Here is a 15485-nt window from a genome sequence, read left to right as displayed (position 1 = left end):
AAAAGGACAAGTTGGCCACTCGCAGGCACGTGTGCAGGTGACAGGACGTTTATGACGGCTGTAACTGTACCCGACAGTTCAATTTTTTCCCTTTTTCGAATTTCCCGCGTGACGTGGCAGTTATCTACTGGGTTGCCTTTTCTCTCTCTACTGTCTGTATCCCCTCGCATTAATTGCGGTGGGTATAAATACGTGGAGTTAACTTCTTTTGGAAGTTTAATCGTCTTTGCATTCTGATTATGTGGAGTTAAGACCAATGCGGGTGCTTCCTGAGGAGGCCCTTGTCTGGGCGGGAATGAGCCGTCTATGGCCTGCTCCCGATATGGAGCCTGTTTTCATCGAACCGAATGGTCGTATGTTTTATTGGTTTTCTTTATGTGATCTTCCAAAGTTTCTGTTACTTTAATTCTTACATTTGTTTTTCAGATTTCGGATCTATGCTTAACGTCTTGTATGACGACAAGGGGTGTGTTGGGAAAACTATCCGTGACGTTAAGCAAGTGTCTGTCATGGAGAGGAATGCCAAATATTTCCTCTTTCCTGTGAGTGTGCGGGCCGAGCCAGTTGTCTCGGATAATATCTTTGAAACAGGTGCGTACATCTTGAACCCTCCGCCTCTTAATATGCTGACCTCCGATGGGATAATCGTCATTCCAAGTGACGATTCTAATATTCTTGAGGGGGAAAGCTCAGATGATGCCACTGAAGTTTCATCTGTCTCTCATATGTTGGTAGAACTCTACCGGAAGAGGTCCTTTTATGCTTCGCAGGCGAGTGACGCGGGTACTAGCGCTGCGGACGCCGGGAAGGAGCCGAAAACAAAGAAATGCCGGACACATCGTCTGAGGAAACCACTACCACCCAGCCTTAGCGACTGGGGACCGTGACCGGTAAGTTCGTATATGTTAGCTTTTGTTATATAAGACAATGAGATCTGACTGTGATTATGCTATTCAGATCCGTCCATCGTTAAGGGTCACGCGTTTGGTATGCTATCAACGCCGAAACCAAATGTTGAAAAGCAACAGTTGCCTCCTCCGGAGAAAGAAACAGAGAAGTTTGTTACCCCTCCTGTTGGAATGACTGTGGAGGAGTCTAGCGTTCAACCGGCGACTACTGGGCCATTAGATTACCTTTTTCAAGGTGGGGATGTTTCTATTTTTCAACATGATAACCCTGAGGTTACCGCTGAGGGCTCCAGGGTTAATGAATCTCCCCTCCGATATGCCTCTCAATTTTATTCTACTTCTTCGCCTTTTATGTCGGGTGAGGAAGGAGAATTCCATTTTGGACCATCTGTCCATGAGATTGGGGGAGGTTCTTCGCAGAATATTCCCCCGCAGACTTCCTCCTCCCCTATCCGTCTTGGGACTTCAAGTTCTCAATTTTTTGGGAATGTTCTATTAGGAGGAGACTATGATTTGTTTGTCCCGCCTTGGGACATTGTCAATGGGTCGCGAGTTACGGACCCAAAAATTTGTATGAGTTTTGTCGAACACTGCATGCCACCCGCTGAGATAGCGTATCAGAAGACTCGCTCCCGCCAAGATCTTCATACTAACTTAGCCGTTTCTTTGACTAACAGCTTAGCTTGTAGTCAGGAGATCTTGCGGGAGCGGAGAACAATGGGTGGGAGGCTTGGTTCGGCTTCCGAGGCCGTGAAGGCTGCGGAAAGAGAAGCTGAGGAGCAGCGGAAGGCATCGGTTGCGGCAAAATGGAAGCAGGTCGATGCTGAGGCTGCACTCAAGCTAGAGAAAGACCGAAGTGCTGCTGCTGCCAAGAGTTGGAAAGAGGCCTGTGAAAGGTCTAATGCCACTCTTGAAGCTTCCCGAGCTGAGACTCAAAGGAAGAAGGACAAATTGTCGAGGGCACAGGATGAATTGTCTCAACAAAATGTCCGAATCCAAGAGCTCGAGGAAGCTTTGAAATTGCAAGGGGAGCAGGCTGAGTTGAAAGATAAGACGATTGTTGACATGCAGTCTGCGTATGATTACCTCTTGCAATCTCAAGCTGAGACAGAGAACCGCGCTTCCACCGAAATGCAAGAACTTCGCAACAGGGTGGAACGCGCAGAGCGGGAGAGGCAATATTTCCTTGACTGTGGCCTTGACTCTGTAAGTGTTCTTCACGTACATTTTATTTTGTGTGTGTTTGATCTTATGATGTTAACAAGTCTCGTTCGTAGGTCATCCGCCATATCAAGAGGAGTACGGAGCTTACCGATTGCTTCGTGAACCTGACTACTGATTCGGAAGGCGTTGGCCGGGTGAAAGGTTTTGATGAGGGATTGGCGTTTGCCCAATCCGGACAACCTATCGAGAGTCACCCGCTCTATGGCCTCGACGCGAAGCAGGAGTTGGATATGCGGGTTCAAGAGTATGTTAACCTTGTCTTCCCGTTACAGAATATGCTTCCGTAATTTGCTTCATCCGAAGACGGTGTGAAGCAATTACGGGTATACATTGATGACGAATCTGATGATGACAAGGCGGAAGACGAGACTCATACTACTAACCCTTAAGTTATGTGTAGGCGCTAGAATTTACACTTGTAATTTCTTTTCATGTTTTTGTAATCACTGTTTTTTGATATTAATGAAAAGAATTTCATGCACGCATTATCTCTTGTGGAATATTTTTCTTTGAATTTTGAATTTGTGCAAGTTGGGTAGATAATACTGATGACGTGGGGGAGAGAGGTTTTTAGCCGGTGGCTGACAGGACGTGTAAAACCCCTGTTTTGACAGCCTGTAAGCACTTGTTTTCGAATCTCCCGCCTGACGTGTCAGTCATCCTGTGGCCCAGAATTTCTCTTTCTTCTGTTAGTCTGACAGTCGTATTAATTGCGATGGGTATAAATAGGCCTTGAAGTCTTCGATCCATTCTTATCACTTACATATTTTCTCTCTTACTCATATCAAAGAACTTCTTCTTTCTGATATCTGTTTTACATATTTTCCATAAAAATGGCTGCCCAGAAGAAAAATCCTCCCTCTATTACTGAAGTCGGGTGTGATATCAAAGAGAAAGACTTCGAGGACGTACAAAACGTGTATGGCTTCCCTCCGGAATGGGAAGCCGAACGTCCGTCACGAGGGGCTATTGCAACGGAGCCCCCGGCGAAGAAAATGGCCGTCTACGTGGACCATTTTACCACAGGTAACTTTTGCTTGTCTGTGACGAAGTTCGTTCGATCTATAATGAGGGCCTATGGGCTCCATCTGTCCCAGATTCACCCATTTGGGATGTTGAGGATTCGTCATTTCGAGTTCTGTTGTCAATCTCACAACTATGACCCATCAGTTAATATGTTCGCCGTTTTCTACAAGATGACATACCGTGAAGGGTGGTATAGTTTCGCTACCACCGGTAAAGGTTCCGTTGGCTTTGAGTGGCTCCGGAGCCTTCATGGGTGGAAATCCAAATTCTTTTGGATTCGCGAGGACACCATTCCCTTTGCCATGACCCGACGGAAGACGGAAGATGCGGCCCCTGAGATTCCGGCTATTGAATATGAGGGTCAAAGATGGTTTGACACTTTGACCAAGACGTCGACGCCCATGCTCCCTATTCATGAAGGGGAGATGGTTTATGCGAGGATGAGTCAGTTGTGGCCGTTTCCTGCTTTGGAACCCTACTATGAGAACACTGCTGGAGGTAAGTTGATACTTGTGCTTATCGGGGCTTTTTCGTTCTGTTATTTAAACTTTTACACTGGTTGCAGGTGAAGATATAGTTTTGTCCACTTTGTTGGACAAGGTGGGGGCATGATGATGCGCCGCCCCATTGCCCGACATGACGTGTCATTTTTAGAGCGCACGCGGGACAACTTCCTGTTTCCACCACCCTCACCCCGGAGCCCATTGTCTCTGAGGCAATGTATGCACAAGGTGAGGAATTTGTCAAGAAGTGCGAAGGTATTTCCCAACCTCGCCCTGTAACCGCCGTTACTTCAAGCGGAGTGATCGTATTTTTGTCATCTAGCGAAGAGTCGTCACTCTGTGAAGGAGGGTTACCACTTAGTGCTACTAATCCTTCTCCCTCTTCTGCAGGTTTGACCCGCAAGCCAGATTTGAAGGCCACCACCGACCCAGCAACTGGTGAGGGAGGTGGTCCTCAGACCGTTGAGGGCGAACCTCTGGTAACGGAGGCGAAGGGCTCTAAGGCTGCTGGTAAGCGAAAAGCGCAGCCTGCCGACGTCGCGCATCCTAAAAAGAAGAAGATGAAGGAAAAGAAAACCGAGGTTCTGGACCTAGGTGCCCGCCTTCGGGAACTTGCTGCCCGAGATGTTTCTAAGGGTAACTTGGAGGATTTTGTTGCTACCAAACCCCTAACTCCACCGACCTCACCGATCAATTTGTCAGATTCTTCTCCGATTAGGGAGAAAGAGGTTGGTGGGGTTGATCAATTCCACGCATCTCCACCCCACGATGAGCATGATTTCCAAAAACAGGGTGGGGTTAATGTGTTTAGAAATAGAGGGAAAACTTCCTCTTCTCAAGTAGGTGAAGACACTACTCCGCATCATCCCCGATGGACGTTACGGCGGAACTCGGTGCTGAATGATGCGGACGTTTTCCAGGAATATCTCGACGAGAGTCTTCCCCCTGCAGAGAAGGAACGACAACGTCGCCGCGTCCGCAAAGATCTGTTCGACTCCAACTCTTATCACATGGCGAACGCTGTGTCTACCAACCAGGAACTTCGCCGGGATTGGTTAGCTATGAATGATGAGTTGGAGGAAACCAAGCGGAACTTACTTGATGTCAAGAAGGAGGCTCTCAAAGCATTAACTGATGCTTGAGACAGTCATCGATCTATGGAAGTGGCGAAGGCCGAACAACTTGCTGCTGAGAAAGCTAAGGTCGCTCTTCAGAAACAGCTGGATGACCAAGCTGAGCTGAATAGGACCCTTCAAGCCGATTCAGCAGCTAAGGACAAGCGCTTATCTGAACTTAATGCTAAGAGTCGAGACCAAGCACTGGAGTGTGCTAAGCACAAAATGGATCTTATCCGGGCTCAGGTGGATAAGAAGTGGCTTCTGTCCACAGCTATTCCCAAGGTACGAAGTCTGTTTGACTTAATCAGTTCAGATGTGTATGAGCTTACATCTGTTTGTTGTGCTTAACAGGTTATTGCTGACATTCGGAACAGTGATGATCTCGGGAATTGCGTTGTGATACTCCTCCGTGCTTTCGAGCAAGCAGGCCGACAAATGGGCTTTGAAGAAGGATATGAATTTGGCTCTGCGGGCCGGATTCCGGAGGAGCATGTGTTAGCCGGCAAGGATACTGCCTCTATCCTTATCGAGAAAACCACGGAGTTTGATACTCTGAAATTTTCCCTCTCCGACCATATATCGGAGCTTGCGGACAAAGAAGATGCTATAGATCAATTAAAGAATTTGTTGAACCTTGATGAGGGAGAAGCGGAAGCTGATGCCACCCCGGAAGAAGATGCTACCCCATAGGTGTATAGGTTCTTATTGTAAATCCTCTTTCTGCTTGTAATCTCATTTGACTATCCGATAAGAAGTCTTGTTTTCTTCGGGTGCACTTTGTTTTATGTACCATAATATAAGTGTCTATTCGGGACTTCGTTTGCGTCAATAAAAGATTACAACTTATCAAAATAGTGCATAACTATCATAAGTTTCTTACTAGGCATAGGCCGTCAAAGAAAATTATACAATTACTGAACTATGTGGGCGCGCAGGCCGAAAATAAAAGACAACTAGGAGCACTACATGTAGCATTTCCTTAATTGTGCTGGATTCCACATCCGAGGAATTTCGGTCCCATCTAATTTCTCCAACTTGTAGGCACCTTTGCATAGCACTTGCTTGATTTTATAAGGTCCTTCCCAAGTTGGGGCTAACTTGCCCGGAGGCTCCTATCCGGATGCCTCGTTGTTGCGGAAGACAAAATCTCCCGCATCGAATTCGCATATTTGGACCCGCGAGTTGTAGTATTTTTGAAGCTGTCTTTTGTAATTGTGCTCGCGAATCGATGCTAATTCTCGTCTTTCCTCGAGCAAATCGAGATTCATCCAGAGTTCACGGTCGTTATCGTTGATTAACAGGACCCTCGTGGATGGGATCCCGATTTCTGCCGGAATCATGGCTTCAGTGCCATAGGTTAGGCTAAACGGCGTTTCTGAATTACAAGAGTTTTTCTGGGTGCGGAAGGCCCAAAGTACATGGGGTAACTCGTCAACCCAACCAGTCCGTTTAGTACCCAACCTCGCCTTAATTCCTTCCTTGATAGTTCGGTTGGTCCTTTCGACTTGACCATTTGCTTGCGGGTGAGCTACAGATGTGAAGACTTGGGTTACCTGAAGTTCTCTTAACCATTCTTGTAGTCCGCTATCAGCAAATTGGGTCCCATTGTCACTTACCAACTGTTACGGGAGGCCAAACCGGCAAATGATGAATTCCCACGGGAATTTCTTAACATTTGATGCCGTTATTGAGGCGACTGGTTTGGCTTCTACCCACTTGGTGAAGTAATCAATGGCCACTATCAGGAACTTAACTCATCCCGGGGCTTCTGGGAAAGGTCCCATAATATCAATAGCCCATTTTTGGAACGGCCAGGCAGAAGTGACCGGGATCAGTTCGTTTTTAGGACGCAAGGTATTGGGGGCATGGCGTTGGCAAGAATCGCACTTTCTGATTTCTTGTACAGCGTCCAAATGCATGTCGGACCAATAGTATCCCGCGTTCATAATTTTCGCAACTGTCATTCTTGGCCCCGCGTGTAGTCCGCAGATACCCTCGTGAATTTCTCGAATTAGGTAATTTGCATCCTCTGCGTCTACACATCGTAACAGCAGGCGTAAGAATGATCTCCGGTACAAAATGCCATCAGTCATCTGGTAGTTTAAAGCTTTGTGCTTGATCTTCCGAGCCTTAGCTTTTCCTGCTGAGAGTGCTCCGGAAGATAAGTAAGCTTTGATGGGTGTCATCCAGGACTCGACACCGGTCTGGATTACCAAGACTTGATTTTGTTGAACGGATGGATGATCCAAGACTTCTACCCGAATATCTTTAGCGAAATGCTCGAAATTCGTTGAAGCTAGTTTACTAAGGGTGTCCGCCGATTTGTTTTGGCTCCTCTTAATAGGACAAATAGGAGGCCATAACGTCGTTCTTGGCTTCATATATTCCATTTATTTGTCCCGCAATTAGCATGGAATCCACCCGCGCTTCCAAATGTTTTGCCCTGAGCTTTTTGGCTATCCGCAGGCCTGCCAAGAAGGCTTCGTACTCCGCCTCATTGTTGGTGCTTTTGAAGTCCAACTTGATGGCGTATGTAGATTCATGCCCCTCGGGGTTGACCAGCCTTAAGCCTGCGCCCGATCCTTCACTGCTTGAAGCTCCGTCCGTAAACAATGACCAGACTTGTCCTTGTTCCGGAGGTGCTTGGGGTTGTTGTTCGATCATACATTCTTGTTCTTTGTGTTACGGACTTCTGTGACGAAGTCCGCCAGCACTTGCCCCTTGATTGCCGGTCTTGGTTTATACTCGATTGAATATTCACCTAATTCAATGGCCCACTTTGCCAGCCGACCGGACAATTCAGGCTTATTCAACACGTTCTTGAGTTTGTACCCGGTTAACACATTTATAGGGTGACCCTGGAAATATCTGTGGAGTCGTCTGGCTGCATAGATCAGCGCCAATACCAGCTTTTCCAACATTGAATATCTTGTTTCCGGGTCCGATAATGTTCTACTAACGTAATAGATTGGAGTTTGGACATTTTTCCTATCTGTTAATAGAACAGCCCCCACAGCAATGTCAGATGCCGACAAGTATAGTGTTAATGGTTCACCCGCGTGTGGAGCAGTTAACGTGGGTAATTCTATTAAACACTTCTTGACTTCTTGGAACGCTTGCTCTGCTTCCGGGGTCCATCTGAACTGTGCCTTTTTAAGGCAATTTCTCAGAGTTGAAATGAACGGATAAGATTTAGCAGCGTGGTTTGCCAGAAACCTATTTAATGCTACTAATCTCCCGTTAAGTGTTTGGACCTCTTTGAGGGATGCGGGGGATAGCATGCGAGCTACTGCTTGTATCTTGTCTGGATTAGCTTTGAAACCCGTGCTTGTAACGATTACCCCGAGGAACTTCCCTTCCTCCATTCCGAAGGAACATTTTGCCGAATTGAGTTTCATGTTGATACTTCTCAGTGTTTCGAAAGTTTCCTCTATGTCCCTCCGCATTTGATCTTCTTCGATGCTTTTGATTACTAAATCGTCCATGTAAACTTCAAGATTTCGACTTATCTGACCTTTGAAGGCTTGATCCATCAGCCTTTGATACGTGGCCCCCGCGTTTTTAAATCCGAAAGGCATCATTCTGTAGTAGAATGTGCCTTGGTTAGTGCGGAACGCTGTCTTGTCTTCGTCACCAGCCGCCATATGAATCTGGTGATACCCTTTGTAGGCATCAAGGAAGCACTTGAATTTGAATGGGGCCATCACATCTACCTTTAAGTCAATTTCCGGAAGTGGGTAACAATCTTTCGGACATGCCTTGTTTAGATCTTTGTAATCTATACACATCCTCCACATTCCATTACTTTTTGGGACCATTACCGGGTTAGCCACCCATGTTTGGTACTTTATTTCTCGGATGATTCAGGCGTGAAGAAGGTCTTGTACTTGCTCGTTCATGGCTTTTGTCTGTTCGGGGCCCATTTTTCGCTTCTTTTGCACAATTGGGGTAATTAACGGATTCACCTTCAATTTGTGTTCTGAAATGTTCCGCGGGACACCAGTCATGTCCGCGGGTTGCCATGCGAAAATGTCGATATTCTTTGTCAATAATTGTTTCAGAAAAGTTCGGACGATTTCGGAGATAGCCGGAGCAATTACTACGGTTTGGTCGGGAAATTTCTTGTTGATGATCCACTTCTAGGGTTCAGTCCTCTGGCTTTGTTTGGAAACTTTGCTCGGTCTTGAACTTTCAGCTGTGTAGCAATGTCAGTTAACATGGATTATTGCTACGCTAGTGCGGGTTGGGACCCCTACTGCTCTGTGAGCTGTGGACGGATGTGCATTGAAGTCACCAATTGCCTCCCGTCCGAGGATAATATCCTGCTTGGACCTTGCTGGTAAAACTAAGAATTCAACCTCTTCGGTTCGAGAGTGAATTCTATCACTAAGTGTAACCGGGAAAGTAATACACCCCGCGGGTGCATTATTTCCCCACCAAACCCAGAGACGGGTGCGTGAATAGTCGTAATAGTTCTTTATCCTCTTCTTCAAGCTGTTCAAAGCACTGTTCATACATAATATCGGATGTACTACCGGTGTCGAAGAACACATATTGCGACCGGTAGTGTCCGAACAAGGCAGTAATTATCAAAGGGTTCTTGTTACATGGTCCTCCTTTGATACGAGGAAAAATGACTGGCTCATTTTTCCACTCTTCGTCCTCAAATTCTTTTCTCTTCCCGTTGGTCTGCTAACCTCCGTGAATCATATGAACGTTCAGATCCTTTATTTGCCTTTTTGACGGGTCCTGGTTATCCTTTGCGAGAGGTTTGCCACCCCCTGCCTTTGCGCCTTTGACCAAGTGTTCCAATTTTCCATTTCTCACTGCTGCCACGATTTCGTTTCTTAAGGCTACACATTCATTTGTGTTGTGTCCAATGTCTTCATGATATGAGCAGTGTTTGTTTTTGTCGAGAAATGACTTCCTCGGTATTGGTTGAGGTTTGCGGAAGGTTAGGTTCTCGGTCGTGAGGATTTCTGATGGAGATTTTGACAGCTGAGTCCAACTGTTATTGGAAGAACGTGCGGGAAAGTTGCGTTTGTTCTTATTGCTAATCAATGATCTCGCATCAAAATGCTTTGGTGCTTCTGTACTTGGTTGTAGTCTAGACCAAATTGGCCCCTTGGCCTGTCTATTTGGTCTTGAGGTTTGGAATTCGACTCTTGGCACTTGTTTTTGAGTAACGGATCCCAAGGTTTTCTCAGTTCTTGCGAATAGCTTGGCTGACGTCATGATTTCGTCCCAAGATTTGGGCATACCATCTCTTCCGATTAGAGTACGAATCAGGGCGTCACTATTTACATTCTTTCGGAATGCTCCTCTCAGCATGTCTTCACTGACTTCGCCAATATTAAGGCTCTCATTATTGAAACGAATAATGAAATCCTCAATGGATTCGTTATTTCGCCTGACTACATCAAGTATTACAGACGGGTCATGAGTGTGTTTCTTTTGTTGACTAAAGTGTTGGGAAAACTTTGCTACGAAGTCTTTCCAACTCTTAATGTGTCCGCAAGGCAATTTTTCAAACCATTCTCGCGCAGCTCCAGTAAATGTCAATGCGAACATATGGCACCAGTACGGAAGAGTCCAACCACTGACTCCTTCAACCGCTTCGAACCTTAGCAAGTGATCACTGGGGTCCGTCATCCCGTTATATGTCCCAACGGATGTTGGTATTTTCGCGTTTATCGGGAACGGAGCTGTCGCGATGGCCGGAATGAACTTGGATTTTTCTGCGAATGACTCTGGGCGGTATGGTTTGGAGAAGTCGTGTTCCGCATTGCTGTAATACTCTGCGTGGCGAATAGCCGATCGCGGGTAACTAGCCTCTCCAAATGGAAGAAAACGGCTGTCTCCGCTGTAATAACTACCTCCTGGATGATATGTTGAGTCGTGTCCGTCTAGTTCTTCTTCGTAAGATGGTACTCGCATATTTATGCGGGGACGAGGACGTAACCTCGGGATTTCCTTCTGGTATTGCTCTTCTGGATGACTGTACTGAATATGACTTCCTCTTATTGGAGGAGAAATAGATCTCCTAGGAGGGTCATCATAACTTGTCATAACTTAGGGTACGGGCGTGAAGTCGCTCATTCCGTACCCTTCATCCATATTCAGCGGCCAGACTCTCTTGTTGAATACGGAACCACTCATCCGGAGACAAGAGTTCCTCAGATATGTGGCTTGTTGTATGAGTTTTCCTCAGGGCTGAGTCACCTGAATTTTCTTCGAGGTCTAATTCTGGGTGAGTCCGGCGACTTTCTCTCATAGTTCGCTCAAGATCTCCCAAATTGGAACCTCTCTGAGCTGTAACCCCTCCCAGATCGTTGGGCGAGGTACCAGCTGGTGTTACTACATTTCTTGTACCCACTGGAGCAGCGTCTGCCAGTGGGGTACGATGCTTTCGAGTTGATGAACCACCCAAAGTAAAACCTCCATGTGTCACAACATCATCTTACTCATCGGGAGTAAGATTCTGAGCAAACAATGACGTTGCTCTCTCACGTGTTTCTAGGTTAGTAACACGTGGGATTTGTTCTGAGGTCCCCGTCGGCCCTTTAGGAATTTGATTCATATCGTGACTTCGAAAACAAAATTTGCTGTTCTACGGATGGCGCCAATGAAGAAACACGGATCCTCTCCCTGGGTATGGGTCCTGGATCCGATGAGTCAAGAGGGTAGGATACGGTTAACTGCCAAATGATATGAATCTAATTGCCTAAAGTCCAGTTACGAACACCTGCAAAACAGACACCATGAGCTCGTTACGGGAAGGACAAGGGGGGGTCTTCCCGTAACCACCCTCCGGCGTGAGAATAAGTACTGTTCTGTAGAAGATAAGCACTTAAGTAAATTGAGAGAGTACAGTGGGAGTGAATGAATACCTCATGATGGTTGAGAGAGTATTTATAGCCGAAGGGTGTGGGATTGTGATTGGGGCCAGCTGTCCTTTAAGAAGATGCCTGCATAACCGTCTGGACACGTGTCCTTATGTGATAGGTTCATCCTATACGTTGCATGTGCATGCATAACAACCTGGACACGTGTCTTTTTCCCATTGACTAATGGGGGAATATTGGCCATGTGCACGATTATAACGTCCTTGCCACTTGTCATCAATTGACTGGCCGGGGGCTCACGTATTGCCCAAGAAAGCATCTTGGTAAATCTTCTAGAAGACAATCATGTGTTGACAGCTGTCCCGGAGCATTTACCTCGTGGTTATTTACACGGAATGATAGCTCTTCCCGCGGATGACCTTTGAGGGTGCTGTGGTGTTTCCGCATGCGCTATGAGGGTGTTTCTTCCTCAGATGATTATGCGGATGGTTTATATGTCCCGCGGGTGACTTATGAGGGACTTCTGATTGACCCGCGGGTAGTCCTTAAGGGTATTTGGGTCTTTTTAGTACCCTACCTCTATAAAGTGTGATAAGTGTGTTATATGCGCCTGTTTGTTGTTAACAAAACCAATATTTAAAATGATTGGATAACATTTGTTTAATTAGCTTGACATTTAAATGACTCGGATTTAAGAGCCATGAATGATTATTATTAAGTGGTCCAGTATAAAGATAAAAGAAATACTTATATTGGTACGTGGACGAATAGTTCGGCCATAAAGCCTCCATGTTGGACAAGACACGAGAGAAAGAGCCAAATAAAAGTTTTGAATACACCTTACCTTTATGACACGTATCAAGAAATGACTTAAATGTAAAAAAAAAAAAAAAACACAAATTTTGGTCACCACCTGCTAATCACGGTCACCACAGTTAGGGATGAGCACATTCGATACTGGTACTAAATCGGTACCAAATTTTGGGTTTTCAGTACTGGTACAGTGCGGCACCGGTATTTCTCGAATTTTGTCTTTAATACCAGTGCTGTCCTGGTACCAAAAAAATTGCGATTTTCAGTACCGGTACAGTACTGATCTCATTCCTAACCATTGTCACCACAACTGCCTCTCCCAAGAACGGGCCACCCCCACCTACGTACTACCGCTCCTCTCTCACAAGTGCCACCACCTCTCCCAAAAACTTATTTACCAAATTTAAAAGGATTTATTTTAAAACGAGTGTGTTTCAGAAAAACTCTTTATCGAAACCAATTTGATACCTTTCTAAAACTGTTTGAACTTTGAACAAGCACAACGTGACTCTACTCAATTCGACTCAAACTCATCTTGAGCAGTTATTCAACCCGACTCCGACCCAACCCGGCTTGCATGTTTTCTAAGGCTTGCTAGACAGCGACATGATATCTAAAAACCAATTGCTCACAACTCACAAGAAACATGTAAGATGTTGGCCGTAGACCTTGACAAACGGACACAATGTCAATGAGCTTTACTAAACATACCATGTCAAATAATGATTATTAGTTGAACATATTCACAATATCATATAAAATCAAATTTGTACACTTATTCATGCATTAGTTGAAAATTAGTAAACAAATATTGCTCATTATTGATGCTGAAAGCAACTCAACGACCACCATGTCATAATCACACATTATAATATGCTAATTAAATCATTTTAATTAAAAAAATGGAATATAACCACCATTAGACTACCAACAAAACTAAAACATAATCATTAAATTTCACCAAACAAAATTAGAAGTTCAATCAAAGAACAATACATCTTAATCTTCACTCTTTGATGCTTCACCATTAGACAAAAAAACCCTAATTAATTTTTTTTCTTAATTAAGCAAAAACAGAACCACAAGATAAAGCCATTAATAAAAATGCAGCTTGTTCTACTTCACCAAGCCTCCTTCTGCGCTTCGTGATCCTCGATCTCGGTCTCTGCAAAACCACATCCGATCCAAGCGCCATTAATCTCTTCTTCAAACAAAAACTATCTGTGTTGCCCGTGGTTAAACCGCTATTTGGACTGCTATTTTGGCTATCACCACCGGAGGTTGTAGCTGCAGCCGCAGCCTTGGCGGCGGCTTTCTTGGCTTTCTTTTCCTCTTTTGTCATTCCCAAAAGTGCCCTTCTCCTCTTCCTGCTTCTAATCCCACAAGCATTGCAGAGAGACTGTAATAATAATAATAATAGTTATTGTATAAATATTAATCCATAAAATAATCAAATGAAACCAAGATTCTTGTTTATTGATTCATGATCAGTATGAAAAAAAATTTCTTGATAATCTATTATCAAAAAGCTCTCATTTTTCTGTTGAAATACAAAAAATATTTTTTTGATAAAAATCATGAAGCTGTTTTAAACAAAAAAATTATAATTTTTTTTTGGAAAACATTAAACCAAAATTCTTGATTTTTTATAACTTATTTTTATCATACAGATGATCAAAAAATTTGTGTCATTAAAAACCATCATTTTCTTATTAATAAACAAGATCATTTTTTTATAATTATTTTTTAAAAAAATTATAAAAACTATAAAGCCAGTTTTAATTAGAAAGATTATAACAAACTATTATAAAACCTTATAAAACAAATAATAATAATAATAATAATAATAATAATAATAATAATAACAAAACAAGCTTCTTGAGTTTTTTATAAAAAAATTATCCTCTGTTTATTATCAGGAAAATGAGAGTTTTTCAATAGCAAATTATTAAGGTTTCAAATTAAAAATAAAAAAAACTTAATTTTTAAAATTAAATAAAAAGAAAAAACGAAAATAACACCTTAGGGCCAGCTGGGCCGCCACGCCAGAGAGGAGTTTTGGTGGTCCCACAATCGGCACATGTTTTGATGGAATCACTTCCACCGTCCGATGATTCCGATCCCGGACTACTCCTTTTCACCTTCATCATATCTTCACACTCCGAACCCTTACAACACACACACAAATTATTAATTCATAAAATAATAATAATAATAACTTTAAAATCAAACAACAAAATAATCATCACCTTATCACTTAAATCCCCCATATCCAAACCAATTCAAATTAATCGATCGATGAAATCACTGATCCGTACTAGACGATCGCCACCGAATCAAGCGATCAAAGTCGATTTGACTGAAATGAAGACCAAGCCAGCTGATCAATAACGAATTCGAGCTAATCGAGTGATAAATCTTGAAACTTGAAGCAAACCCAGATGGTGAAAACTGAAAACAGATCGATATTATTATAAGTTGCAGGTGATTGATCACTTGACGGTTTTGCAGACAAATATAAATATATAGAGAGAGAAGTTGAGGATGAATATGAAGGAGTGATAGCGGCAAAATGAAATGAAATGAATTTAACGGCTCAGAAAGAAAAAACCCTAATGTTTAAATGACCAAACTGCCCCTTGTCTCGCTTAACTCCATGTTTTTTGGACGTTACTTGTATATACATACCCTTACCCCGCCCAAAATTAAAAGACCGCCAAAAAATTTATATAAATAAAGTGGAAATAATTAGGGGCATAAGGGAAAATTACTAAGTTAGATTTGAGTCGTTTTGTAGTCGTCTACGTTTTTTTAAATATACATATTTTTTTTAAATTATGTGAATGAGGAATGAGAATTCCATTATAATTTATAAATGCTCATAGTCAGCTAATTCAGCTAGTGCACATAAGCTCGTCGGCTCCACATATATCGAGTCGGGTTAGCAGCCTTTTATATGATATATTTCTGTTGTAACTTTAGATTTAGTATTTAGTAACATTGATAAAAGAAATCATTAGCTTCAAATGGGAATGACTGTGAAATGGC

General features: G+C 43.6%; 1 protein-coding gene across 1 annotated transcript; it reads right to left on the bottom strand.

Annotated features, from left to right (window-relative positions):
* Positions 1-13356: 13356 nt before the first annotated feature.
* On the bottom strand, positions 13357-14959 carry LOC143529464 (GATA transcription factor 15-like). Its single transcript, XM_077025250.1, has 3 exons — positions 14687-14959; positions 14459-14605; positions 13357-13836 (listed from the first exon to the last, which is right to left on the bottom strand). Exons 1-3 carry the CDS (start codon positions 14705-14707, stop codon positions 13501-13503), a joined length of 504 nt encoding a protein of 167 aa, XP_076881365.1. The 5' UTR covers positions 14708-14959; the 3' UTR covers positions 13357-13500.
* Between the last annotated feature and the right edge of the window lie 526 nt (positions 14960-15485).

Source organism: Bidens hawaiensis, unplaced genomic scaffold (genome assembly GCF_021521415.1).
Source record: "Bidens hawaiensis isolate Kalapana, Puna unplaced genomic scaffold, B.hawaiensis_p1.1 tig00008556_1, whole genome shotgun sequence".
NCBI lineage: Eukaryota > Viridiplantae > Streptophyta > Magnoliopsida > Asterales > Asteraceae > Bidens > Bidens hawaiensis.
The sequence above is the reverse complement of the archived record's forward strand: the minus strand, read 5'-3'. Positions and strand labels throughout refer to the sequence as shown.

What these genes read in the sequence shown, in the direction of transcription:
- LOC143529464 (XM_077025250.1), bottom strand. Translation starts at nt 14,707, where the DNA reads ATGGGGGATTTAAGTGATAAG. An exon ending in TGGGGGATTTAAGTGATAAG is followed by an intron (nt 14,606 to 14,686) that starts GTGATGATTATT and finishes GTGTGTTGTAAG; the next exon opens with GGTTCGGAGTGTGAAGATAT. An exon ending in GCGGCCCAGCTGGCCCTAAG is followed by an intron (nt 13,837 to 14,458) that starts GTGTTATTTTCG and finishes TTATTATTACAG; the next exon opens with TCTCTCTGCAATGCTTGTGG.